Source organism: Alosa pseudoharengus, unplaced genomic scaffold, assembly GCF_046254945.1.
Source record: "Alosa pseudoharengus isolate Yale_2024_CS ecotype anadromous, Long Island Sound unplaced genomic scaffold, YU_APseudo_1.1 YU_APseudo_1.1_scf_11, whole genome shotgun sequence".
In the NCBI taxonomy this organism is placed as follows: domain Eukaryota; kingdom Metazoa; phylum Chordata; class Actinopteri; order Clupeiformes; family Clupeidae; genus Alosa; species Alosa pseudoharengus.
This window is the reverse complement of record NW_027468576.1, coordinates 17,651,462-17,678,961: the sequence shown is the minus strand read 5'-3', so window position 1 is coordinate 17,678,961 and position 27,500 is coordinate 17,651,462. Positions and strand designations below refer to the sequence as shown.

General features: G+C 42.7%; 3 protein-coding genes across 4 annotated transcripts in view; all 3 read right to left on the bottom strand.

The window, feature by feature from the left end:
• The window catches only part of pdgfra (platelet-derived growth factor receptor, alpha polypeptide), a 27,341-nt gene extending 19,194 nt beyond the window's left edge, over positions 1 to 8,147 (bottom strand). The window contains exons 1-8 of one of the 2 annotated variants that reach the window (XM_076278196.1): positions 7,952 to 8,147; positions 4,988 to 5,065; positions 4,189 to 4,476; positions 3,715 to 3,972; positions 3,158 to 3,309; positions 1,250 to 1,412; positions 533 to 725; positions 162 to 277 (exon numbers count right to left, since the gene is read on the bottom strand). In XM_076278196.1, coding sequence (XP_076134311.1) covers positions 162 to 277; positions 533 to 725; positions 1,250 to 1,412; positions 3,158 to 3,309; positions 3,715 to 3,972; positions 4,189 to 4,476; positions 4,988 to 5,065; positions 7,952 to 8,006 — 1,303 coding nt within the window. In that variant the 5' untranslated portion in view covers positions 8,007 to 8,147. The remainder of the gene's footprint in view (positions 1 to 161; positions 278 to 532; positions 726 to 1,249; positions 1,413 to 3,157; positions 3,310 to 3,714; positions 3,973 to 4,188; positions 4,477 to 4,987; positions 5,066 to 7,951) is intronic. The other variant, XM_076278197.1, reaches the window with a different exon arrangement.
• Positions 8,148 to 12,521: 4,374 nt separating this feature from the next.
• LOC143117520 (pancreas/duodenum homeobox protein 1-like) lies at positions 12,522 to 13,412 on the bottom strand. Its single transcript, XM_076279265.1, has 2 exons — positions 13,058 to 13,412; positions 12,522 to 12,796 (listed from the first exon to the last, which is right to left on the bottom strand). Exons 1-2 carry the CDS (start codon positions 13,410 to 13,412, stop codon positions 12,522 to 12,524), a joined length of 630 nt encoding a protein of 209 aa, XP_076135380.1.
• Positions 13,413 to 17,958: 4,546 nt separating this feature from the next.
• gsx2 (GS homeobox 2) lies at positions 17,959 to 18,964 on the bottom strand. Its single transcript, XM_076276766.1, has 2 exons — positions 18,583 to 18,964; positions 17,959 to 18,299 (listed from the first exon to the last, which is right to left on the bottom strand). Exons 1-2 carry the CDS (start codon positions 18,962 to 18,964, stop codon positions 17,959 to 17,961), a joined length of 723 nt encoding a protein of 240 aa, XP_076132881.1.
• Positions 18,965 to 27,500: the final 8,536 nt, after the last annotated feature.

Genomic DNA, 27,500 nt, shown 5'->3' with positions numbered 1-27,500 from the left:
TAAACACACACACACACACACACACACACACACACACACACACACACACACACACAGAGTTAGATACTTGACATACTTCAAACACGCCAGGTGGCTCCACAAGCTGTGGAGAGGACCCAGCTGGCAAATCATGCACTAACAGGAGGCTCTCACACACTCACCTTTGACTCGGAGTTCAAAAGAGAAGTGTGCGTAGTGTGGGCCACTGGTGGCGTTGAAGGTGTACTTCCCACTGTCCTTCTCGGTTGGGTGTTTGAGATTTAAAACGCTCTGATACCTGCAGATGCACAAGGTCAAGTCAAACACCACAACTTGTTACACCTTAAAAGGCAGCCATTAACAATCTATTGTAGTAAACAGGGGATGCAAGGGATGGACCAGTATGATGTGAACTGGTCTTCAGTATCAAAGTATTTCTATCATTTGTGTTATATGCCAGCAGAACCTGTGTGTTATCTGAATAACAAACACATACACATGTAGTCACGCACAAAAAACAAACATGTAATCTGCTTTGTGGAGTCGTCCTTACCGGTTTCCGAGGACGTGGCTGTTGACAGCGTAGAGAAAAGTGCTCTTTTCCAGAGGGATGCCATCTTTCTTCCACAGTATCTTGGGCTCTGGGTAGGCATCGATAAAGATGGTGAACTCAGTGTCCTCCAGCAGGGTGATAACCTCCACGCCACCAATGCCACTGTGGTCCAGCGACACAAAAGGCTTTTCCTCTGCAGAGAGAGAGAGAGAGAGAGAGAGAGAGAGAGAGAGAGACAGGGAGAGTGGATAAGATATAAATTGATGAAAGTGTGCCGCACATCTGGCCAAGCCATCTCCTCCCCACAGCCCAGATGGTGAAAGCAGAGGTGTCCCTTTACTCAAGACAGCGGGGCTGAGGTGGAGGGTACGAGGGGGGGGGGGGGGGGCTGAGCCAGGGGAGCCTCTTCCCTCAGCCGATAACCACAATACCCCAATACCCAAGTCCAGTTACTGTAATATCAAATCACTGACCAAAATAATCTAACTAAATTCCTCCAAACAACCAGATTACTAATTGCATGAAATTTAGTCCATGGGCTACACTTCCTTGTCAAGTTTTTTATTGTTTATAGGCAAGTAAACAAATTAACAAGGAGAACAGATAAGTCAAGAAGCTTTGTATTCCATTGATATTATGAGAGTAAATATGTTAAAACATTGACATCTCCAGTAGGTGAGTTCGAGTCAGAGGGAGACAGAGGGAGAGGTGGATTACCATAGACGGAGACGGCCACTGTGCTGCTCCGGGTCTGTCCCTTGAGCCGGTCGGTGACGTAGCACTCATAGGTGCCGCCGTCGTGGGCAGAGGCCGAGGGGATACTGAGGATGTACAGCACCTTATCAGGAAGAGTCTCCTTCATCGGAATAGCATCCGCAGCCTGCCAGGGGAAGATCAATATCAGTTCAAACAACCGACATTTAAAGCATGTATACATTGCTGACAGTTCTCTGGAGGCAAAGATAAACACACACACACACACATAGAGAATGTTAACAGCATTCTGAGGCAGCAACAGGATTGATATGGGCATCCTCTCTGATCTTTAAAGCTCTTATCCCCCCCCCCCCCATCCTACCTCTCTCTCCCCCAACCCCCCTCCAGTCCACGTCGTACATTTTTTTGGCTGAGACTATCTGATTTCCCCTCTCCTCCACCTTCAGCCGTCTACAGTTTAATTCTGAGTGTCAGGCGGAGGCAGTGAGCGGTGAGCTCCCATCTGTCAGAGGCGAGGGCTGAAGCCCAGCGGAGCCCCGGGCAGATAAATCAGCCAAACGGGAGCTCCTTTAAAGGCCTGTAATCAGCACTACTGGAGAACCTCGGCCCAAGGAGAGCGAGAGAGAGAGAGAGAGAGAGAGAGAGAGAGAGAGAGGATGAGGGAGATGGGGGGGGGCCTTGTAAGTGGGCCAGCGGCCCTCACTTGCTCGCACCTCTGCTAAACGGCTTAAAGGAGAGAGGTGCCCCATCACACAAAACCAGACAGATGGGCCAGGACAGTAGTGGAAAAAATGCTTCTTTTTGCCTCTGCTCATTTACACACATGTCTGTGTGTGTGTGTGTGTGTGTGTGTGTGTCTGTGTGTGTGTGTGTGTGTGTGTGTGTGTGTGTGTGTTTGGTAAGTGCAACAACATGTGAAACTGCATGCTCAGGTATGTCTTGTGTTGCATTCCTGGCTGGTATGCACATTCATTTTCATGAGTGAAATATCTCCTGCAATGTCTTCTTGTTTGTGTGTGCGTGCATGAGTTTGTGTGTATTTGTGATTCAGATCAAAAGGCATCTTCTGGGACATGTTCTGGTTTGTTTATGTCTGAGAAAGCTTGCCTGAGTCTGTGTTTATGTGAAGGCCCACCTGTGTGTGTTTATGGAATAGTATATATTTGTGTGTGTGTGTGTGTGTGTGTGTGTGTGTGTGTGTGTGTGTGTATGTTTGTTTATGCTTTCTACAGCCTATGTGGGTGGGTGTCCATCTGGATACATCTGCATCTGTATCCCCTACTGGCATATGTATATCTCTGTTCACCCCCCCCATCAAAACACACACACACACACACACAGACAAACAGATTTCTCTAAGTTCACTGAGGACTGACTGCGGTGGAGACACATATGTCTTGAAGGTCATGGGGGAGAGAAAGGTCAAAGTTTATAGGTGATTTACTCTCCGTTCTTCTCTTTTGAACTTCTCCCCTCTATTTTACACATTTTTCTCCTGGCCGTCTAAGAGATGTGAATGTTTCTCATCCACTCCCGCGGCTTCTTTCTCAGAGAGGTCGAGAGACATACTGCCCTAACACACTCTCTAGCTGGGAAGCACGTTTGGAAGCACACATGGGACTTGTGGAACTTTACTGGACTTTTTGACTTTGTGTGATTTAAAGGGGGAAAATGTTGCAGTAGTTCAGCTTTGGAGATTTATTTGAATAAGTTCCGTGATGTCTCTCTGTCTCAAGAAAACGCTCCTCGAAGGTATAACAGACGGAAAAGAGATAAATCAGAAAGAGGTAGGGGAAGAAAGTGAAGACAAAGAGAGGAAGGAAGGGGGCATTCGGGGTATGAAGGGAGTGTGTGTGTGTGTGTGTGTGTGTGTGTGTGTGTGTGTGGGGGGGGGGGGGGGTGTCTTGCCTGTTTTAGGGGATGGATCCAATGCTGCAGGTACTCAGACCCCCGCGGAGCGATGCAAGTGAGGTTGAAGGCGTCCCCTGCCATCACCCCCTCCTCGCTGGCTTTCAGTGTCACCTGGAAGTCCTGCTTCACCACAGACTCTGCAGGAAGTCCTATACACACACACACACACACAGGACCATAAGCACGTTCCCCCTATGTGTATGTGTGGGTGCATGATGTCAGCGCTCTCTCAAGCTAATGCATGACTTCATCTCCCTAAGTGCTTATGATAGTACATGATGTCACTTTGGCTTGCTGTTGTTATGAATTGTTAAAAACGGCTGGTGAACAGACGTTTTTTTTCACACAGTTTTCAACAATGTGTCTGAAGATGTGATTTCCCCATCCTATCAGATTATTAATTGTGTGAATCATAGTCTATAGCTTACACTTCCTTGTCAGTTCCTTTGTCGTTTACAGACGAGCACACAATCAGTCAAGAAGAACAGGTAGGCCATTATAGGCTACTGCACTGATATTATGAATATTAAATAGGTAAAACGTGTTTAACTTACGTTTCCTTTCAATCACAGTGTAGATTGCACTTCTCTTCGTCTCATCGTTGACAACGGTCTCACATACGTAATTTCCAGCAGAAAAGTTGCCAAGAAAGCCATTCTTGTTGTCATAGAAGCCCTGCAGTTCGATATTACTTGACAAGCTTTTGAGAATGACATGGGACTGGGGGTCGGTGACGCGACAAGGAATGATATTGCTAATTGGGTCAGTCTCCACTTCAGTGTTCTCCTCAGGTGCGAAGGGAACATCGGGATCTAAAGCAGAAGTAGGCCGATGAACATTTGCTAGTAATACCAATGCCAATATGTAGCCCTATCAATGAAAAGTGTTCACAAACACATTTTCAAAAGTAACTGTAGCTCTGATTGCAACAAATCTCATTACAGGTTATAAGAACATGATCGTTAATAACATCATATATAATATCATAATCGTTGGAGTGAGCTACTTGAATGAATTGTACTTGATACCTGGCACAAATATGTATATTTCAGATTCGTTCTCCTCTGGGTCCTCGTGCCTTCCAGATTCGCCATTTTTGGATGCGTAAACACATGTGTAGTATCCAGTATGGGAGGCTTCAGCGCCACCAATCAGAAGTGTTGCAGTGAAGAACCCAGGATAATAGAAAACGTTTTCGGGCAGGGGGTCGGCCCATACTACCTCCTTCTTCCCGATACAGCTGATGTTGAACCGTGAGTGCAGATCGACAACAAACTCATCTTCGTTTGAAACTATGACCGGTGGATCACTCCGGGCTGTTTGGAGAAAGTGACAGACAGGTGAACTCACACGTTTAGAACATTCTCAAGAGGCCTGTGACTACTGCAGTTATCTTTCTCAGTGCTAGTTAGATAAGACATGCGCTTCTCCATAAGTAGTAATGTATTATGTTCATAAATATATTCTGTTCAAGTAGCCTAATGTAGCCTATTGTGTTCATAAAATGAAGGCTTCGAATCAAGAATTAAGAGCGCTCCGCTCTAAAATGTGCTTAGAACTAATACATATCGTGTGTTATTGGTCATCATATTGGCAATGTTCATGGTATGTATAATAGGAAAATTGTCAAATTGTATATAATCGTGTAAAAGATAACACTTATATGAGCTTATACTCTCCTTGTCATAAACAAGCAATGACACTTTCATATTGAGGTGCGTCAGTCAGTATGCCTCTCCGATCATAATGCATACAATCTAATCAGAATGGAACAAGAAATGCATTGAGTTATTAAACTGATTTATCGTATTTAATCTCTTATTTTACCTGGTAATACACTGATTAACACAGCCAAAAGAGTGAGATGGGTCTCGAAACCCCCCATGGTCACGTTGCTGTGGCCTGCTGAAAAGACAAGAAGAGAAAGAGAGGGGGTATTATGGACCCACAGATGCACATGGTGTTCTTTCCCCTTAATATGTCATGTAAAAGAACGTTTGGTCAGTCAGAGAAAGGAACAATCCGCAGTTTATAAAGAACTATGAAAAAGTCCGGTAGAACTGGAGACCTGGTGAGTCTACTCCTTTCCTGTCTCCTTAATAGTCCTTATTCCTACTGTAAATGCATGGAATTTCTCGTCTTGTAAAGTTAGCATCCAATAATAGCAGCAGAACAAGGTATGGAAGGGTAAAGTCCCAGTGTAGCCTAGGTTAGGTCCATAAAAAAACACGTTGGCCTCCGTTGAGTAAACTGCGCAGCGCCAACTCCATTTGTGTGCTGTGAAACCTGTAACGCAACCCTGAACGACCACTGGGTGGAGACAGATTACACGTTTTCGCGAAGTCGACCCGATTGGAGAGGACTCAGGTTCCCCAGAAAATTTGATTGCAACTTAATCGCCGTTAAGCACACTTTTGATTCGCATAAAACACGTTTTGAATATATATATAATAGGCTACATGGCGTGTTTCTGGATTTTTATTCATGGAGTCAGTTACTTTGCCTACGTTTCATCCTTGAAACAAGGTTTAATACAGATTTGTTTTCGGATGGACCGCTGATGTAACATTTTACGTTCTGTATTTTACCCAGTTAACGATATTTCAGACCTGTTTGTGCTATTATTCATCGCTCGACACCGTACAAAAGTAGATAGGTAGGAATGTAACAGCTACAAGAGCAATTTTAACCACCATAGCACATACTTGATCAGCTGTAGTCTGTTAGAAGTGTCAGGGAAGTTTTAATTGCTGTTTAGTTATATAAATTATCCTGTAAATTACAGGATATGTAATGATTCAGTGAAGTATACGTCCTTGGCAAATAACTCATTTAAGAGGCGGTGTTTCTAATCAGGCGCGCAGCTAGGTGCTGGACTAAAGACATTCCGCGCGCCGATGCCTTTATCTGTCTGTCTGGCTCGAGAGTCTGTGCTATGTGCGGACCCCTGGAATCCATCAGCACTTGAGCGGGACGAGAGACGCCACTCAAACCAAGGGGGCAATCAGTCCGAGCGCTCTAATCGAACTGTGGCTGACTGGTCTTGCTGTGAGCAATTCATATCAGACTTTCAGGTTAAGCCTATCAAATTGCAAATAAAATAATAGTTGTAATCTGGGGGTTTTCTTTCAAATGTTGCTTTGCTGAAATCTGAAACATAACTATTGTGGAAAGATGAAAAGTTGAGGTCAGTATACTGATATAAGCAAATGAGTCAACTTTGCTGCTATAAACCTGAGACAAAACGCCAGTCGACTGTCACCAGATGCCTTTAGTGGACGTGCTCTCCGGTGCATCCCGACGGGGTAATTACCCATAGCAAATCCAGGGGTGTTGAGAGGCTGTAATTACGCGACCCTTCTCCACAGCGTTGTTTGAACGGCAAACACTGTCGTGGGAATCCTTGTCTGGATTCATCCCGACACTGACAAACGGTCTAATCCGCTTTGACAAGCTTGTGCACCGTGGCGCGTGGTCACACTCGTCCCGTGGAGCGGAACGACGGCAGGATTGTTTTGTATCCCGGTCGGGGTGAGCCAAGTTTCGGAGACTAGTCCCGATCAAGACTCCCCCGCTCCTCTGCACAACCGCCCACACGCAGATACACGAATGTTTCCCGTCCAAGCGCGCTCATCTGCTGCGCTCGCACTTCAGAGCAACAGCTGACAGAAGCGTTTGTTTCATTTTACGGTACTTCACACTCAACCAATCTGTTCAAATTCAATCCCACACCTACATAATCAATTTCCATGGGAATATAGGAAGAGAAATGTTGTAGAAAACAGTAGACAACTGAATTGGTAATAGGCAATACCACTCTGTGTCCGATTAAATACGGTCAACGTTTTAAAGTCGTTAACAGAGCTATTTTACTGGGGTCATATTGAGTTCTTGGGTAAGTTTGTTGTCATGGGTCGTCTTCTTTTTATCAAATTGGAGTAACTTAATCCGACTGCCTCTAATCTAACTGCCTGAAGAGATTTGCTTATTCAATGATATTGCGCGCTGAGTGTGCTCTTATCCTACAGGGGCAAGCAGCGACGCGTTTGACTTGTGCTTTGAAAGTTGAGCAACCGAAAGAAAGCGTCCCCTCTACCAACATTATGCATCCAATGTGGAAAGGAAAGTTGAACACTCAGCAAAGCCCCAGTCCCGTCCTTGCTGCTCCAATAGACTGCCATCCGTCCCCAAAACAAATTCTGCATGATGCTATTCCTCTCCAAATAGCCGACATTCCACACACATGAGCGCAAACGAATTGAAATCCAATTTGAAGTGTGTTTGCTTGTAGATGCCAGCGTAGCATCCAGAAAATGCGGAGGTGCCACTGGCAGGGTGACACCACCAGCTGGGAGTCAGAACTGAGGCGCTTCTCAGGCGGCCACAACAAATACATCCCTTCGTTCGGCGTCCGACAGTGAAGCCATTTGTTTCATACGATAATGATGTATTCCGTTAGAGAGGATGTTCCAGATATCCAAAGTTTGCCCGCGGTGAAAAGTGCATGTAGAAAACGAGTTGCATTATAAATCCAAACGACAAAGTAAATCCCCGGAGAAAAATAAATCAGCAAATGATTAATTATCCCTAAAGCTTGCTAAAATGCCTAAATCAACGGAAAAACACAAATTTCCTCTATAACGGTGTTTACCTGGATGCATTCAGAATATTTTATAAATCTGCCAAAAGTTAGTTTAATTCTAAGGTTTGCTCAACTACAGATTTATCTTAAAAACGAATTATACTTTAAGGGTGAAACCAATTAGTTGTACCAATTAACTAATACAATACCTTTTAAAACTCCTTTTGATTGTGCCCTTTGATTAAAAAAAACTCCTAATTGCATTCAATAGCCCATACAAAAGTACTCCAATTGGCGCAGTTAAGGGTCCAGGCTTTTTGTTGCAGTGGTAATCCTCTAGCCGAGTTGAGAGCAAGCATATGTGCGCCCCTCCGTCTGGGTCCGCGGCCGCTCGAACAAATGCTCCTCAGCTACAGCGACCTGTAATTGATTCAATGTTACAGTCCATCCTTCCCAAAGAACTAATCATCTGGCTCAAAGTAAATAACTTTCAGGAAATGACCCCCTCCTCCCTCTCCAGTTCTGGGGTTCCTTTCAAAATAAAAGCCCCAGTCCTTACGCTGAGTTGCGAAGCGAGCGTCAGATTTCTCTGTACTCTGCAGTTAGGAAGGAGGTGCATGGTAATACGGGGGAAGGAAGAAAAAAACATATTCCCCGTAAGTGTGAGGCAGAAGGGGCCCCGTTAAAATAAGGGAGGCTTTTTGAAAGACAATGAAGTCAAGTGACCTATTGAAAAACGCTCTCGAAAAGGCACGTATCAGTAGCCTATGCACCCAAAGTCAGGTATGATTCTGAGAAGCAAGGACATTCACCGTGTAAATGTAGTCTGCTCCATTTTACATAATTTAAATATGGATTATATCACTAAAGTATTAGAAATCAAAATGTTGAATCATTTATCTGACTGAATAATTAATGCAAACTGAAGTAGGCTAGTAGTGATGTAGAATGGTGAGAGTATGTTCAACTCCTCCAACTGCCTACGCCATGTCAGCATGGGAGATACACAGGGGGCGCTCTAACACCATAAACAGCAGGACTTTCATGTTTCAACTTTTCTCCAACTTCTGCAGTTTGGTAACAGACAATGCTCTGTCATTTATTTTCGTACGAGTTGTTTTGGAAAGTATATCGATAATGGGAATTTAGTTCTACGATTTACGATTTTTTGGAACAATATTTGTTGTATCTCTTTCCTTTTCTATATTAAAGGAAGTTAAAGTTAAAGCACTTTTGGAAAAGTAAATCGGGGGTGTGTTGCAGTGTTCATAGAGTCTCCCGGCTTGGCGACACTGTTAAGTCCTTGTTGTACGGGCTATGTGCAAGGATAGGAGTCCCTGGGGCAGAACACCCCCAACTGTTCACCACCACCCGCGGACCGCCCAACCCCCATCCCACCCTCCCCGACCTGCTCGCCCCGCAGCGCTCTCGTAGAGTCACATATCTCCAGCCGCTTGGCCCGATTGCTTCCACATGTTCTTCTCGCCGAAGCGCACAAAAAGAACAGTGTCCCTTGTTTTCCCAACAAAAGGCTCTAATCTTTATACCCAAACGTAACCTAGTCAACCTTTTTTTAACGAACCTATTAGATAGGCTACATTATGCGTTTACTCGTCATCATAGGTTAGCCTGCATGGCAAATGCCGTTTAATTCAGTTCTCGTTTTCTTCTGTTTTGAGGGAAAAGTGGAATGTTCACCCTCGAGCTAGTCTTGTAAGTTGCCGACATATTAAACATTTACTCCCTTCTGCTCTTGACTTTAACAGTGATTAGAGAATATAACTATTTAAGGTAGAAAGACTAAGTAATATGTGTGTTTTTTAATTAGGCTAAACCCAATATTTCACGTTTAAAGTGATTACCATGTCTACTAACTGTAAGCATGAAAAGGTCGTTTTTACATGGAAAAACTGTATTGATGTTTACTCTCAGCTCTAGAATTAGTGGAATGTCCGCTATGATACAAATGCGTCAGTGAGTCAGCTGTTGGGAGGCTGTTTGAATCTCCCACCTTCTTCTAGTGCACAACACACACACACACACACACACAGAGAGAGAGAAGGAGAGAGAGAGAGAAGGAAAGAAAGAAAGAAAATAAATCATATCAGCGTGTCACAGTTTACCTGTACTTATCTAATAGACCAATATACTGAATCCATAAACATCTGGGTTAAAAAAAATAATTAAAAAAACCTTCAGAATCACAGGACACGGGTTAGGTCAGCCAACGTGCCAAAGTGTGTTGCAGGAAAATATACTTCCACATGGTGGCGTATGCCCTTGTGAGTTAGGGTGTTGAAACGTGGCATACATGCAAATGCATTACATGTAGATAGTGAGAATGCACAGCTTTCTCTCCTTCTGTCTTTGTTTGTTTGTGACTTAGTTTCTTTCTTTCTTTCCTTTAGGTCCTTTACGTGCAGTAAAATAAACATAAACACTTGCAGTAGAAGTAGAACATTGAACATTTATTGGACTTTTGTGTTTTTAGTGGGGAAACAAATGAACAGTCTGTATTATACAAATTTGAAACAAAATTACCCTGCGGGATCTCCCACCATGTATTTGCTGTGCAACACACAGTATTAGCCCATGGTTTAATGCAACTCCATAACTTACTGAATATTTTCTGTATAACCAAAACCTTTTTCACATTCATACCAACCTCACCTCATGCTTTACACCTTGAAGTTAATCATGTTATGCAATGCCATGTTATTCCATGGCATTTTGTGGAAGAACGCGATTGCTTACATGTGATATCACATACAAAATAAACATTACTACGTTTTGTAAAAGTGTCAGACATGACAACCTTTGACCAACTTGCTCCACTCTCCATATCTCTAAACGTGTGTTGTTACTTATAGCTCATGCACAGGGTAGGCAACAAAACACCCCTTTGACGGGTAAATGAAACAGGCTTATTAGACGGAGAGCTATGAACCGTTCTCTTCTTTCTGCTTTGGAAGTAGTTGGTATTAAATGTTGTTCCAGCACTGTCGAACCTGTTAGGGCTGAAATGACATGGCGATGTAACCCAGTGGTCAGGTCATGGCGCGGCCCCCGCCCTCTCTTGAGTGCTGTCCAGCGTTCTGAAATGACGACTTCATCTCCCCTGACAAACTGGCAAAGCACCAACCTCATCTGACATGCTTGCGTGGTGGGTTGCTGCTTCTGGGCTTCACTATAAAATCGTAGCCTAGCACCAGCGTCCCACCTATGTCGTCATGCTATTTTATACCCTTATCTGACAAGTTAGATCTTGACCTAATTATAGCCAAGTGCAGGTGAGTTGAGCATGCGTTTGTGCCAGAGTGGTTCGATATGACTTGCAGCCGCTTGTCTTGAGCCTCTGGCGACCCTATGCTTCCAAAACCTGGGAACGTTCCAGATTTACCATGTAGGCCTAGTGCCCGTTTTGATATCATACAACGTATGCTACCTCGTGGGCTTTTTGTTGAATTTAGCCATGTCAAACCAAAAGAACACCTCTGTATGGCAGTGTTGATTTCCTGTGTATGTGTTGCCATGCGACAAGGATTTGCACAACTTACTGTAGGTGAGGAGGGTGGTTTCATTGTTTGCACAAATCCTAGTAGGGGGCAAAAGTCAGACCGTTGTTGGATACCTGCCATGTGTTTTCTCTCCGTTTTCATATTCAAAGCGTGGTAGGCAGGTAGGCCTATGCCCCAATGGGTTATGGCTGGTATCTTTAATGTTTTGTTTCCAACACTTAGGCTATCTCACAATATCTTTGCAAACTGATCCCTAGGCCTATGGCCTAGGCTACCGAAAGCGAAATTCTTTGTTAAATGAATAGAAATGAATCTCGGTTGTTTCTCTGTTGTCCAAGCGCCTCACCTACACCCACTGAATAAACAGTTTTACAGTGGACCTCGTCATACCTCAAATCATTGTGTGGTAGCCTATGCGTGCGAAGGAATGAACACGTGGACTTTTTCAACATTATGCCTTTTTGACTGTCCTTCAGGGGAGTTAGCTCCAGTTCAAATTGTTATCCCTCATGTGTGAGCTTTCTCCATTAGGTACTGGATCAGCGATGCAGCTCTAGCATGGTCTACACTCTTAAAACGGATGTGTTGGAAACAGAGATGTGTTACAAACAACGCAAGTTGTGTTGTTTTCAACACATACTGTGTAACGAATAGGCTAAGGCTGCCCTTCTGTAGCATACCTTATATATATATATATATATATATATATATATATATGTTGGTGGAAACCTAATAGTAGCCTAGCCTATGGTTGCTTTCATTTTACAATTTTCAACCAGTTGAAACCAGTAACGTGAAGGCCAATAATGCAGATAGGCCTACCACAGGTATTGGATATCAAAATGGTTGGCAACTATTATTAAGAATAACACGAAAATAAACCTACACTCTGGCCTAATAGTCAACCAAAGTTCTAAGACTAGTATAGATTGAATGGGCCCTGCAAGCCATGAGGAAAATGTTTCTGTAGGCTAAATAACCATTTCAAAAATGTTTAATATTTTTAATTTGATAAGGGCACTTAGGCCTACATCATTCACGAACACGCGTTTGAGAGTGCTTTTGTATCTCACCCACGCCAATTCAATGAAACAGTACCTTGTCCTCGTATCAATACAGCCACAATATGTAACCTTGTAAACATATCATTCTATCCATCCTAGGCCTGTAATATAGTGTAATTCAAATTATATAAAATGCGCCGTCATTGTCCAATACTCCAGTGTTTGTAAGAAAAAAATGTCCAAACGTGGCACAAAACTTAACTAGTAGATGCAGTTTGTTCTTGCTTCTGGTCCGGGGCCCTGGTTTCCGGGTCTCGTTTCTTTGTCTCCTCTTTTTTCCATTTCATCCGACGGTTCTGGAACCAAATTTTGATGTGCCGCTCAGTGAGGTTTAGTGTGGTAGCCAGTTCGTACCTGCGGGGTCGCGAGATGTATTTATTGAAAAGGAACTCCTTCTCCAGTTCCAAAAGCTGAGCACGACTGTAGGCTGTTCTGCTTCGCTTGTGTTCGTCGGGGTCATCGGAGTAACCTCCTGGAAAACACCCCTTCTTAGCCACAATCTTAACACTTATAGATCTAGACGTTTTTGATGAAATATTAATAATAATATTAAAAAAAACACTGGGAATTATACGTTATGTTTCTCCCCAAAATCACTGTTCATTTAATTCGCATTCACAAATTTGGCCCAAGGCCTTTGTAGGTCTGTAGAGTATCTCCTATACATTCTCTCGAAGCAGATATATTTAAAATTGCACCAAACTGAATAATCAATATCAGACTGCCAACTCACCCTGTAAAGGTGAATGATGTGGATGGGATCTGGAGCTCCTCATCCATGGGTAAGCGAACTGTCCACCGGGTTCAGTAGGTTGATCTCGCCGGGGGATCTGCTGGTAGTCATCCTCAACTCGCTCCTTCTCTGCCAGGTACCCGTGTGTTTGCTCGGAAATGCCGTGCTGGCAAGGTGGCAGGTCGTAGGGTACCAAGTCTCCTTTCCCTCTGTCCTCGAACGGGGCATATGTGGGCAAGGGCAAAGGCACCTGCTCACTGCTACGGGAAAAGCGACAAGCAGGTGGATTATGTGGGTACTCCTCCGGTGTCTGTGACGAAAAGTTATCGCCATAATAAATATCCAGGGTATCCATGCTGTAAATTCATGTAGCCCCTGACTTCGTCCATACAAGTGGCTGAACTGTGTGCTCAACACCCTAGCACAAACTTGATAGCACCTGCCCGCCTGTGGTTCACCTGAAGGCAGTCACGTGGTCGGCACAGCACACAATAGGCTAATTATTTATGATCTTTGCATGTCAAACATATTTCATATTTGGTAAGGACTACAGTCGTCATGTCCAATTTCAATAAGTCATCGTTTGCTATTGGCTTAATATGAGCGGAGTATGCGCGAAGTGCACGTCTTTCTCGTTTTTGTACATGTCTTTCCGACACTTTTTCTTTGGGAGTGTTAAGTGTACTTCAGTCGCTTGTTGTTATCAAAGCTGTCAACTAAAGCGGCGTATGATTAATTACCGGTGTATATAGGCCTACAAGGCCTTTGCATTAGGTCATGCAAACCGGCAGGTAATGAGATCCTATCAGTGCCCTTCAAGTATTGATCGGTTGTTAAAAGATGGTAACCTAACTGAACAATTTGACTTTCTTTCTTTCTTTCTTTCTTTCTTTTTAATTCTTTCTTTCTTTCTATGTTGGTTTTTCATATCTAGTTTATTCATAATATAACCCACAAGGCTACTCATTGCCTTCTTCAGGCAGTAGTTTTACGAGGTCCCCCCCCTACACACTTATTTCTAACATAATGACAGGAGTTATATCAAATTGCGTTAATAAAAGAACCTCCGTGTTTAATTGCCAAAATGATTGTGTCTAATATAGATATTCATGACAATAGAATTATAAAATAATCCTTATAATTAAGTGCAGCATTATTTGACAGTATATTGTTCTATTCAGGTTCTGCTTTTTAGAAAAGCTATACATATTAATTTAGTTGCATCATGAAAACCTGCTTGATGATATAGGAGGCACGCTCTGTGCGCAACAAAAGGATGCCTTTATAAAGTGGCTGACAAGTTTTAGAATGGGCCCATTCTGAAGAGCGTGACAAAAGCGCGCTGGACATATTGTTTGGTGACCGAGTTCCCACTAAATTAAGTCACCAAAGACAGCTTTGATGGGACACGTGTCCTGAATTTCAGTTTGGCCAACTCTGGTTGAGCTTAGTTCAGTTTGGCTCACTGGCTTTGCCATGCATTCCGAAAGGATTCATCAGCTCTAAAAAGCTCTCCGGTCCGGATGAGAGGGGTGTCACATTAAGCGCCCAGTTCAACATTGTACTTGCAGATTCACGCACTAAATAAGTGGAGGTCTCCAGCACCAAAGACAAAACGGGTTCCAGGGGGCATTCATCCCGAAGTTTCCTCCCTCTCCTCTCAGCGACTCGGCAGCTGCACGGGTTTGAAAGGAACTCTTATTAATTGTCCTTTCTTGCGCGTAATTGTTTGATTTGAATGGGGCGCTGTCTTTGGAGAAGTGATTCGGTCTAGATTGTACCTGTTCAATATCTAGTCGTTAGAGTCGGTTACTCTTCAAACGTTGTTCGAGAGGGCCATGTCTAGTTATCCCACATTTTCCTTGCACAAAAAGTGCTGGAAAAGCCATGCATGGTCACATTTAACGACGAGTTGAGAGGGTGTTTAAAATCGTAAATTACATGAAAAGGGGTTTAAGAGGTGCTGGTGTCTGTGTGTGTGTGTGTGTGTGTGTGTGTGTGTGTGTGTGTGTGTGTGTGTGTGTGTGTGTGTGTGTGTGTGTGTGTGTGTGTGTGTGTTTTGGTGGGCTGGTGAGTGGCTGAGTTGGGGCATTAATGGACACATGAAGCTTAATAGGCCAAGTGAAGGTACTCGTCATTTTCAAAACATTGGATATTCCACATCATATAGACAATAGTGTAAACAGATGTTTTGTGCATATGATGTTGTTCGACTATTCCCCTTTTAATTAATAATACCAATACCTAAAGTGCACATGTCATACACACTAACCCATTTTTGTGCATATACTGTTGTTTCAATATCCCCCTTCTTCGATAAAGAGAAAGACTGAACTTCAAATAGCCTTCCAACATAGGCCTAGCTGTCACGTTATTTCAAAATAAATGTTAGTTAATTAATTACGTTTTTGGCCGTTGGTTGGCGTTCACATGAGTCTGCTGTCTAACTAAGCAAGATCACCCAAACAGTCCCTATAGAGGTGACAGTTTGAGGTCAGGCCAGCATGTTGATTTAAAAAGGCATTCCCAAAAATGCTGTAAACTCCATTGTCAGCGACGGCCATTCACTCTCACACCTGCGAGGGGTGGGTTCTAATTCGATTAATAAGAAATTCAATATATATTCATTAGGTGGCTTTCCCTCGATAATATATGATCGCCAGCGGAAAGTGAATAGGCTTCGTTTATTGTGACGCTGAATGGGCCTGCGTGGGACCAAAACTTCACCTGCTTCCCTTCTCAATTAGGAATGTATCCCAAACTCGGATGGAAAACGAGTTAAATTAACCGTTTGCTAATTTCCTATCGCCCCTCCTATGTAATCCCTTCATTTTCAGCTTGCCCCTTCAATTTAGCAGAAGTTGAAAGGTTCAAATAGGGCTTAATGAAACAGTGACTAAATTGGTCTGTGACGCACCGAGGAACCCTGGAGCGGTTTGCTGAAAGGCCTGGAAGGCTGCAGCCGTCGGGGGTCCGCCAGCTAAATGCGTGTCTCAGGCAGGACAATCTAACCTGTCACAGCCTTTGCCCAACTCTATATAGCCTTTTTCTGTGGTTTTGAAGGAATTGCAACATAATCAGTCCTTGTGGGACAGAAACTGCAATTAAACTCCTTTTGGGTTAACGTAACATAGAGCACAAAGATCTCTTCATAAAATACTGTTTTAGAGGCCTGCATAGACTGAAGCTTTTGGGAGCTTTTTTCGTGAGATTAAATGCGGGATTATAACATTTCTATAACACCTCATAAACTACTTCTAAATTCCAAACTCGGCTACCTTTGCGTAATCACAAAATGATTTATTACCAGGCTCTCACCACAGCTCCTTAAAAACAATGTCATAAAACAGCAATAAGATAATTCAGAAGGAGTTAAACCAATAACAGCAGATAAAGTCTAATATTCAATAGGCAATATGTATATGAGCACACATACACACATGAATAATAGTTATTTGAGGGTGTATTGTATTTTTACACAGCTTTACTTAGCCCCCATTAACTCAGAAGTGGTACATCACAACCAAATAGTAATTTAAGTAATAAACCACAACGTAGTTTTACTTAAACACTAATATATATTACGGGATGTTAATGCGCTCAAAGAAACTCTCATAAAGATCTGAAATGTGAAGTGGGATTATGTATGGTCTCCAATCTACTACAGGTAGACTAGGCAATTACAAATAGAAAACTGTGCAAAAGCAGCTTGTAAAGCAGCTTTAGTGTATGAAGTTGTTGATTTAGTAATCCCTTTTCATCTTGAATGGAGAACAACGCGCAATACAAGCAAGATCTTGCTAGAGAGAAACAGGGAGAGGGAGAGAGAGAGAGAGGGAGAGAGAGAGAAAGCAAGTGTTAACGTTTTAAACTAGTAGCAGAGTTTATTAACGAGGCTACGTCCTCCCCTGGCTACTGAATCCTTTATCAAGCTGTCACCTCCACACAAGTGGATACAATGATGGTGCAGACCAGTTCTGCGCTCTCACTGCTCGGTGCCATGGGTACTGCCAATCTCCACTTGAAAACAGATGTAAATAGTCAAGAAGTAATTTATCTCCTCGCTCTTACTCATGTAATTATCTGTTACCCTAGTTAGGTAAAATAATCATGTTAAAGTCACGGAGAAAATTAAATTCCCCAAATTAATACAATTTATGGGATGGAAAACTCTGGAATTGCAAATCTTAAATTCTGTTCAACTAGCCTGAGTTTAAAATATAAGCTACTTGTATTAAAATGAGCTCGGTAAAATAAAGCAAGAAATTTAATTCTGTAAATAAAACTAAAATATAAGTAGCATTCTAAATATGAGATTTTGCTCGATCTTCAAAACTTTATCTAAAGAGTTTTAAATGGCGGAAAACTGAATTTCTGCGGGACCATGAGGACCACCCCGTGAAAGCGTAACGTGGAAGCAGGTTTGACAGTTTTGACGCATTTTATTTAAATAAATACAAATATACACATTTTACATAACACATTAAACTTCAACCGAAATACTCACAGTAGTTCAGATATCTACAGCCCAGTGTGGATCACTGTTCTATGCATTTACAGAATGGTGTACTGTTTATCTTCTGTTGGAACATCAAGTAGGATACACATTGGGTTATCTCTACATGGGGTGTAAACAATATTTGAGTATTATTGGTCCAACTTGCTTCATCACAATAATATATTTCAAATAAACACGTATTCACAGTTTTTCTGATGGGCCTAAAACAATGACAACCTTAGGGAATGTAACAAAGTATGTCACTCGACTGCAAGTACAAACGACCCAATCAATAACGTTCTGCAAAAACGTTTGAGGCAAAAATAGTGTCCGTTCATATAGAGGATCTGGCGGACCCACAGTAAGTGCTAATGACAGCGTCTGTCGTGTCCTTCCTTCACCCTCAGATGGGTGAGATCTCCTTCTCTTCTGTTGCTGACGCTGGCGATAACGACTCCTCGTCCTCTGACCTCGGGTAGTGCGCGTGGCCGCCCGTGCACTTACATCCGGCGTGCAAGCTCCTCTGCGTGCCTTTGCCCTCTTTTTTGTGCTTTACACGGCGGTTCTGAAACCAGATCTTCACCTGTTTCTCGGAAAGGTTCAAGTATGTCGCGATTTCGATCCGCCGCAACCGTGAAAGGTACATGTTGGAGGAGAACTCTCTCTCTAGTTCCAGAAGTTGTGTGCTGGTGAATGCAGTGCGCATCCTCTTGCCATTCTGGATATGTGTATTTTCAGTCGCGCCTGTGAAGGACAAATGTCACAATGTTTAAATACACATAGGATTAGCTAAGTGGTTTTGAGGATTATTTTCTAAAATCTCTTGGAATGTGAAGATCCGCATTTTACGCACGGATATTAAACCATCATCCAAGGGATCCGAAACATCAACTGATTATATTTTTCTCGCAAAACATCAAGTCTATAGCATGTAATGTCTACTGTGTTTCTTGTTGTTAAACGTGATTAACAAGCAGGCAAAACATTATTTTCTCCTGGAAACCAGAACAGGTAGAGATGTGCTTACCTAGTGAGAGGCAGTGGTACCTCCGGGGGTCGGTGACGCTGTACGTGGTGGGCGTGCAGACAGGTGCGTGTCCTGGGTGGGCCAGTGCCGGACTCTGATGGTGTGCGACCCTCTGGCAGTACTGAGCTTCCCCTCCGGAGAACTGGCCCTTCAGCAGTGGGATGCCTCCCCGGGATGAGTGGATGTGCGAGGTGACGCACAGTGGACAGACGCAAAATGTGCCGCTCTTCCGAGACGGGCACATTGGTGCCGTTACGCCCATCATACCCGGAGAGTGGACACTGATGGGAATGAGGAAGTCCTGTCCTACATGTTCGCTCAAAGGTGCGGGTCGCACAGTGTCCTTTATGATCAAAGAGTCCACATAGAAGGATCGCGACATGGCTGTTAGTTGCCGGTTGCGGTTGGAAGCTGTCTGTCTGGGTTATGTCCGGGATGCGCTGTGCTTGGTCTTAAGCCTTGATCAACTCTGGAGCCCTTGGGAGATTGCAAGGTGCTTAAGTTTGATGGTCCAACAAAAGAGACCCAGGAGAGGCCCAGCCCAAAACGTCACCCACGTGCGCACCAGACTACGGGGGCTTTAGTACTGGCGGTGACCCGAGCCACGTGATGCCCCCGAGAGCTACCAATCAAAACTTGCTCATTTACTCGAGATAGAGCTCTAGTTGCCCTTTTCCCCAACAAAACAAGTTGTACAACGGAATTATTAATGGATGCGTGTCATGAAAACTCTATTAAATCCAGAATTAGGCGTGCGTGTCAGTCCACTGCTTGCACCTGCCACGACGCTGCTGGCTTGCTGCATATATGCTGCACACTTGATGCTTTTTTCACAATGATATTTTAAATCAAGGTGATGAAACATTGTGAAAGAATATGCGTGAGAGGAATATAATAGGCTGCTGTTTGTTTTGCACTGGTTCTGTCTAACATTTCCAGGAGGACTGATGTGATAATGTTTGATATCTCCTTTCTTTTACCTCATCTGAGCGTACTAAACTGTTTATTGATAATAAATTCAATAGAAGTTTCTATACGTCCAGAAACATCAACATCAATGACACAATTTATGTCATAATTGTGAACTAGACTTTGACTAAAGGCAATAGCATGTTTTAACATTCCACAAGTCGTGTTTGTTTCCAAAGATTGCAATAATCTCTCCGTGGTTATAGCCTACTTAAACTGTGCAGTTAGGGTCCATGCTTAACAAGTAACTATAGCATTTTTATTTGTTCCACTACCATATTGACTGTGCATCCAGTTAGTTACTAGACAATGTGATCAGACAGATGTTCTTTATTGATCACATAGGTGCCATGCCAAATGGCCTACTGTGTAGCTTATTGTTTCAATTCCACTTTTATTTGTACGAGGTATTTTCAAGATATCTATGAAAATGCGATTTGAAGGTCCAAATAGTGTGGTTATAGAATTGAAATGTAACCCCCCCCCCCCCCCTCCCCAATCCGTTTGGTCAAGATTCCAGGTCTGCCAATTAAAGATTTATGAATTGCTGTCGAGTCTGGGTAGCCTACTGGCTATTTGATAGCGATTAGGATTCAATTAGAAAGTGTTTATTGTAGAGGTTTCTGCCGGGTAAACAGGCAGCTATTTCAGAAATGCGTTAATCCCTCATCTTGTGACAATAATTAGCGAGTTTGATCTCCAACCGGGGCAGCGGGGCTGGCTTCCACTTTCATCTGTGAAGTAACGCCTCTTACATCCAGACAGAACAGGAGGAACGAGATGTGCGAGATGTGAGGGTACATTCTTCACTCTCGAATATTTATAGGCCATTTTGTTTTGAAACCTATCCCAAAAGCACAAATAATGACTCAACGTCTATGTATCAACACTATGGGCCAAAACCTCGGCCTTTAGCCTTAGCTGCTCTATTAGCTGAACGACCCACGAGATTAATGGCATGTCAATATCCATACACCATATCCAATATAGATATATTTTATTTTCATCACTGATGTTTGAAACTGATGTGAAGACAAAGAGCTTATGGTGTTTTGATATCAGTGTTTTCTCATTTGACCTTTGGACACCCTGGTGCTTAACCTGCCACAAGTTTAATTTAATCATCATCCGAGACTGTTTTTATTATTAAAAGCGATGGAATATGACTTTAAACCAAGCTAAATAGGTGCAAAAACAAACGCGTCTGTCACGCTGCCTGTAATTGCTGTAATAAAGGGAATCCAGCGTATGACACGGGAGGCGCGCAAGATTGTTATGGTACGCAGAATGATTTCAAACCAGAAGACAGAAGAGAGAGAGAGAGAGAGAGAGAGAGAGCTCATACCAACAAACCAGGCGGAATGATATGTGGCGCGCGCCCACATCACACCGTCCCAGCTCCAATATTATTTTTTTTCCATAATTCTGAGCGATAAAATTTCATTGTCTATTAAGTAATCCCACAAATGAGAACCTTTATGAGCCTATAATGAGCCCTAATTGCCAGGACTAGTCGAGCCACGTGGAAGGGTTTAGAAGGAATTAAGGCGTCGGGTACAGAGCACAGGCTGTTACCTAGCCATTACTTTCATAATTCAAGGGGAAAATTAGTCCATTTAAGGGAAAATCCTCTGATTCCTTTTATTCTGCTCGGGGGGACAGGGCCGCTGCTTTGTCCGCTTCGGTTAAAAAGCAAGTGCAACAAACGGGAACGTTGCAAAAGTGTAGACTGTGAAAATGCGAGCCTTCTTAGGCTTACAAGGAAATCATGAAAATGTAGGCATTGTCTGGCGTTCAGTGTATAGGCCTACGTTCGCACTTCCTTTGGCATGTCTAAGTTTGACCAAGGTTTAGAAAGTGCTCCATTGACTCAGTCTAATTATATTGTTTTTATTGGGCAGTTGAAATCGCGCCGATTCAATAAATGTGGATCAAATTGTTCACTATCCATCATTGTTGTCGGACCACAAAGTCGGCAAGGACTTTGTGAGGGTAGAATTAAATTGTGGTTTCTTCAAAGAGACAGAGAGAGGAAGAGGGGGAAAGAGAGAGAGAGACTATGGCTTTCTGTCACTCTGTGGAACAAAAACACAACATCAACGTGCAAAGGTGCTAGGCCAAAGCATCTTTCCCTTCTTTGCGTTCCATCCCATGCCATATTAAAGCGTGGAGAAGTCCATTAAGGCTTTGTAAAATGAGCGTCATTAACTTGTATCAACGCCCTTTTACAAAAGTTGCATTGTGGTGCATGGGGCCGGCCTGCGGCCCATCTTGGCTAATACAGTGGGCGACTTCCCCCCTTTATTAGTTACCAGGCAACACATCGTGAATACCAAAAACTGAAAAGAAACACTCGGGTCTTCAATATAGTCTTCAACAGCGGTGGGAAAGGGGAACAATGATCCCGCAGACAACATAATGCCACGCAGTGACTTTTCATTGGCAATTATCTCGTTCATCTGAATAGCAGCTGCAATGCCTACTCTCTATTTCATCGTTTTAAAGAAAAAAGACGTGAAAGAGAGAGAAAGGGGCTGGGAGGAGGGGGGCATCCATGTTTGTGTCAAAATCTAATTTATGTCTTAATGAATAATTCGATTTTTATGTAAAAGAGATTTAGGCACACACACACGCACACTCACACATTCACTCGCGCAGGGACCACTTGGCTCTATCGATCTATTAATTAAATCTTGTAGGCCTAATATATTCATTGACGGTCATAAATATTTGAATTAGCATAGCACCATATAGCAATGCAGAACAGCCAGAGGCTTTGGTAATTTATATGAGTTATGGGACTCTGCCAGCATATTTGTAGACACAGCCACAACAAGTGGTATGCACTGACCAATCACGGCGACACAAATATCCCTGTTGTATCATAGCCTATTTGGATAGCCTATGTAAGATTGCATCAGTCACTCTAAAAATCAATTTAACAATTTATTGTTGACTGTTCATAAGATGCGCATCATGGGCAGGTATTTCATACCGAAAGCTATAGAGTGGCCCCACGCAATTTATCCTGCTCTGCCAGGAACTTGCAATATTGCATTCATCAGCCTGGCCATTTTGCCTCTGAATGTCCACATATGAATACGATACAGCAATTTGTTACAATCCCCCTCTGTGCATTTCAACGGAAAAATGACAGTCAATGAGGTCTGCGGACAAAACCACTCAGAGGCGCCTATTGTGGACCCTCAGGAGATGAGCGGAGTCACGAACAAGGGGGCTACGGGATTAGCCCTGTATGACGACACCACTAAGCCTGAACTCTTTTTTTTTTTTTTATTTTATCTGGCGTGGCGACGTTGGAGAGAGGAACACACGCGCATTCGCGGACATGCATGCCAAATTATTCGTTTTCGAATCCGTGCGCAATTGTGATTAAAGAGGACTCCGAATAAGAGATAAACACAGATCATGCCAAGTCGCTTCTCCTGGCGTTTCATTAAAATTACCATTTACCCCGGCACCTTATTAGAAAGCCTGTTTCCCCCTAATAGCCTGCATTTTCTTCCGATAGACTAGGCTTATATGTATTACAAGGCAAAAATGACCAAACGCGAAAAAATAAAAGCAGCCCTTACACCGATTTCCCTTTGCTTGAGTTGATGAAATAAAGTCCACAAGATCAGTCAGAAGATGTGGATGTGATCACGGAGCGTGTGTTTAATCCAATCATTTATCTGTATTATGCTATTGTTATTTTTTCAAACCAAGCTTGTTATGTGCGGAGTAGTCTCCGATTACAAAAGTACTACTCTTGCTTTTTGTTTGTACCATCCCAGAGACATTTTTGCAAAAAAAATGCAACCATGCGTGACCAGTGTGCAAGTTACTTAAAATTCGGACTGAAGTCAATATGTTGCCATTTAAGACACATAAACTTTAGCCTTGCAACCATTCCTGACTTATGAGGGAGAAAATCGCCCCCTTTCAGGGTAGGCCTAAAATATGTCATAAAACAGTGCACTCTCCAGAACAACTGGCTTTTGGATACAGGATATCAAAAGCAATTTAAGCCTAAAAGCAACAGACCAGATGTCGAATTGACAGTACTTTATCTGTTATATGTCAATACACATAATAAAAACAAATAACTTTTGTGTCCAGATAGAAAAATGCTAATATATCTATAACTCTATGGTTTGTAGCTGTCTGTCCTTTTTTCCTTGTTGTAAACCTTTAACTGTTTTGCAAGGTATAATATCTCTGTAATATGTTTAAATTTGTCACCAGATAATCTAGGTGATTAATTGTGTAGAATCCAACTCTAGATTAGTGTAGAATTCTAAAACTCATATGAGGTTCCCTTGATGATACAAGGTATGTTATTGTCATTGTTTGGAAGACGTTTCAATCTATTGCCATGCTGAGTTGCATGCATAAAGTTGAAGAGATGAGACCAATTAAACCACAGAGTACCATCACAACCTGATCTCTCTCGCTCTCTCTCGCTCTCACTCTCTTTTTCTCACACACACACACACACACACACACACACATACAAACAAACACATACTCTCGGAGTAAATTATATTATGACTATTTTTTAGGGGAAAATCCCCTGGTCAAAAGAGTGTTATGGTATTTAAAAGGGCATACTGGTAGTTTTAGAAGGTCATTACATAAACGATGGAGCCACAGATATTCTGCTAACTTTGTTGCTGCAAAGTGCAGTAACAATATCAGAATTAATGTCTAATGTTGTGACAAATTGCATGCATAATCAGACATGAACTGCAATACAGATACATTTGGCCAACTCTGTTTATTGGCTTAATAACATTACAGTTGACTTTAAATAGTAAGACAATTCATGTAATGCTTAAAACTTTCTTTGTGTCTAACATTAATTAACTTCTTTACATTTGTCTATGTTAGGCCAATCCAACCATGATGGCTTCCATGGGATCCAGGCAAGGCACATTCCCGAGCTCATTTTGAACTTTGCTTCGATCATCTCCGAAACTTTAACAAAGGGACACAACAGCTTTTGATGAGGGGCCTTATTGTCATTTTTGTTTAAATAAATCATTTGAGCGATTTATTTCCCTCTCTGAGGCCAGTCTTTGAACTATTGATTGGGCAAATCACAGCTTTGCGTGAGACTCTGCCTCGGCCCCTGCCACCATTACATTGATGTTCATCATTGCACGTCATTGCCAGTTATGGCTTCCCAGAGGTGATTAGGCTGTGTCCTTTCACTACTGCAAAGCTGGTCGACGCAAATTGGAGGAGCACAGCCAGCATCCTCATACACGCACCCCCCCCCCCCCCCCCACACACACACACAAACACATGCACACTCACATACATACATACATACACAGGCACACAGACTCAAACACACACACACACTATTCTCATCTCTCTCTTCTGGATGAACAAAGTCACACATCTCTTAATTGAGTTTGTGTCTGCATTTTTGCCCATTATCTCTGAAGACCTCTCTATTATGGGAGCTCTGATCAAGAGGATGTGGAAGGGATGCCAGCCTGATTTGTGGTGTGTGTGTGTGTGTGTGTGTGTGTGTGTGTGTGTGTGTGTACATGTGTGCATGTGTCACTGTGTGCGTACATGGTTGTGTGTATCCACATGTGTGTTGGTGTTTTTTTTTTTTTTGTAACTGTCAACATCCCAGTCCCAACAACAGTTTTGCCATGCAGTCCTTATTTAGATGATGATGAAGACATCAATTGGTTCTCTGCTGCCCATCTACCCAGAATGCCGCTGTCGCTCTGCCCACTTCTCAGTTAATTTTTGTCCTGTTGTCACGGCTGAGTTCAGATGCCTTCCTCTTTCCATCTTACACACATAACAATCTATTCCATTTTTTTCCATTGTTGTCATTTCAGGCAGCGTACACATTAATCAAATATCCCACTTTGCTGTTTAAGTCTTAGAACCCAAGAATTGAATTAGTGAGAATATAAACGCTAGAGTGTTTTTCTTTTTTCTGGAGGCTCACTTAGATTTCAGCTTCATCTAAAGATGGTCACAAAGCCATCACTGTGATGGTAATCAAACCCTCGGACACTTTGTTCCAAACAATAACTTTTCTTAAGATTTTTTTTTTTGTCAACGTACAAAGTTGAACTCTTTTTAACCTTAGAGACCAAAGCATATCTTTGGTCGCAGAAACAAAGTGATGATATTTCAGTGGCTTTGCATAAGAATGGATGTTTTGTTTGTTGCGTGAAAGCTTGACATTTTTGGTCTCTTACTTGTGGTAAATGTTTTATGGTTTTCACTTGATTTCCGAGGACTGTTTTGGATGCCTTGTTTTTGCATCTACAGTTTACCCCTGGATGCAGTATACACCTTTATCAGAGCATCCTCACAACAGGACTGTTGAAAGCCCTGAAACATCCCTAAAAATAACCTGCACAGCTACCTTCAGAGAGTAACCCCAAGTGGTTTTTTATGACACAAGAGATAGCCCATCTGCTTTCTGTCCTCATAAATGTCTGGCTAAAATACTGTTATTGCGTACGCAGTAGTGCTCCTCAACCCTTGTGGTGCTCCGATTGGTTTAATGCACTGAATTCCCAGGGTTTAGTCTGAATGTCATAAGTAAGCTTGCCTGCTTATCGAGCCGTTTAAGGTTATTCGCATGTTTACATCAACATGAGCCCATACATGCACCCTTGTGTGTTCTCGATCGGCTGGCCTTTGAAGCTGGCCCGAGTTTGGATAAGTAGTCCTGGAATGAGTCGGGCAGTGGAGGATAATGAGTGAACTTGTGGGGAAAGTTAGTGGATTTAGCTGGATATCTTTAATACTGGGTTAAAAAAGAAAAAAAAAAACTGAATTGCATTCCACATGGAAAGATGTGTAATACCATCAGGATTATAGTTTATCCCCCATATAGGTCTTTGTGTACTCATGTTTTCTTTCTCACCTCACTGCCACCCTCGCTCCCTGCCAATAATGGCCCTAATAGGAAGGGAAGGGGGGGGGGGGGTGTGCAACCGAACGGATGGCTTTCTGATTGTTGCTACACTGAGCACATCACAAGGTTTAGCAGCATTGAAAGTCATGAAGTGTTATAAGCCTAGCCGAGCCCATTAAATAACAGAAGCCTAATTGTTTTCGGGAGGTGGATGCATCACATGAACGCAAGCAGCCAGGCCTTTTTTGTTGTTTCTTTTCTTTTCGTTTTTTTTTTTATTCCTTTCTTTCGCGGCAACCACGGCAACGGTGGATCAGCTGGACGGAGGCACTGAGACGGAGCCGGGAGCTCTGGAGGCCGCGTTGTTGGCCTGGACGAACGGGTGGACGAGCGGGCGGGCGGCTGAGAAGCGTAACTACCCCACAGAGAGAGAGGCCACGCCGGCTCACCAGTGCACTGGCATACAAATTTGTTTTGCATTAAGGGACTTCATTTTTTTGTCAGCTACACACAGCAGGTGTGGCAGTGTGTGTGTGTGTTTGTGTGTGTGTGTGTGATTGTCTGTGTTTTTGTTTTTGTATTTGTTTGAGTGTATATGTGTGTACGTCACATTGAGGGAGTAAAAGAGATTTGTTTGTGAAAGCAAGTTTGTATTTTGGTGCACTTTTGTGTATTGGATGTGACTATTTAATTAACTGATTAAACAAATTCAACAAGTGGTCATCAATTTGGTTATTGTTTTAATTTCTTCTACATTCCTTACTTTACTTTTAATTACAGGCTCAACATATATACATAAACAGCTTCTTGGTGACCTCACCAACTTATCATTAGTTTAATCTTCTCTTTTATCAAGGTTGGAAACAAAAATGATCAAATATGATGATAATATCCACTTAACGGTTAACCATATTTTTATTTCATATATAATATACAAAGCCAGTCCTTTATGCCATTGTAGTACACTGAACAAAAGCTTTTTGTAACTCCAGTCATATACTTGTCAACTACCTACTTAAAGCCACAAGCTTTCAGCTACTGGCTG

Excerpts from the sequence above, each read along its gene's own strand:
- LOC143117520 (XM_076279265.1), bottom strand. The coding sequence starts at position 13,412 with ATGGATACCCTGGATATTTATTATGGCGATAACTTTTCGTCACAGACA. Across the intron at positions 12,797-13,057 it reads ACATCATTCACCTTTACAGG|GAGGTTACTCCGATGACCCC; the intron begins GTGAGTTGGCAG and ends GGTGTTTTCCAG.
- gsx2 (XM_076276766.1), bottom strand. The coding sequence starts at position 18,964 with ATGTCGCGATCCTTCTATGTGGACTCTTTGATCATAAAGGACACTGTG. Across the intron at positions 18,300-18,582 it reads GTACCACTGCCTCTCACTAG|GCGCGACTGAAAATACACAT; the intron begins GTAAGCACATCT and ends TGTCCTTCACAG.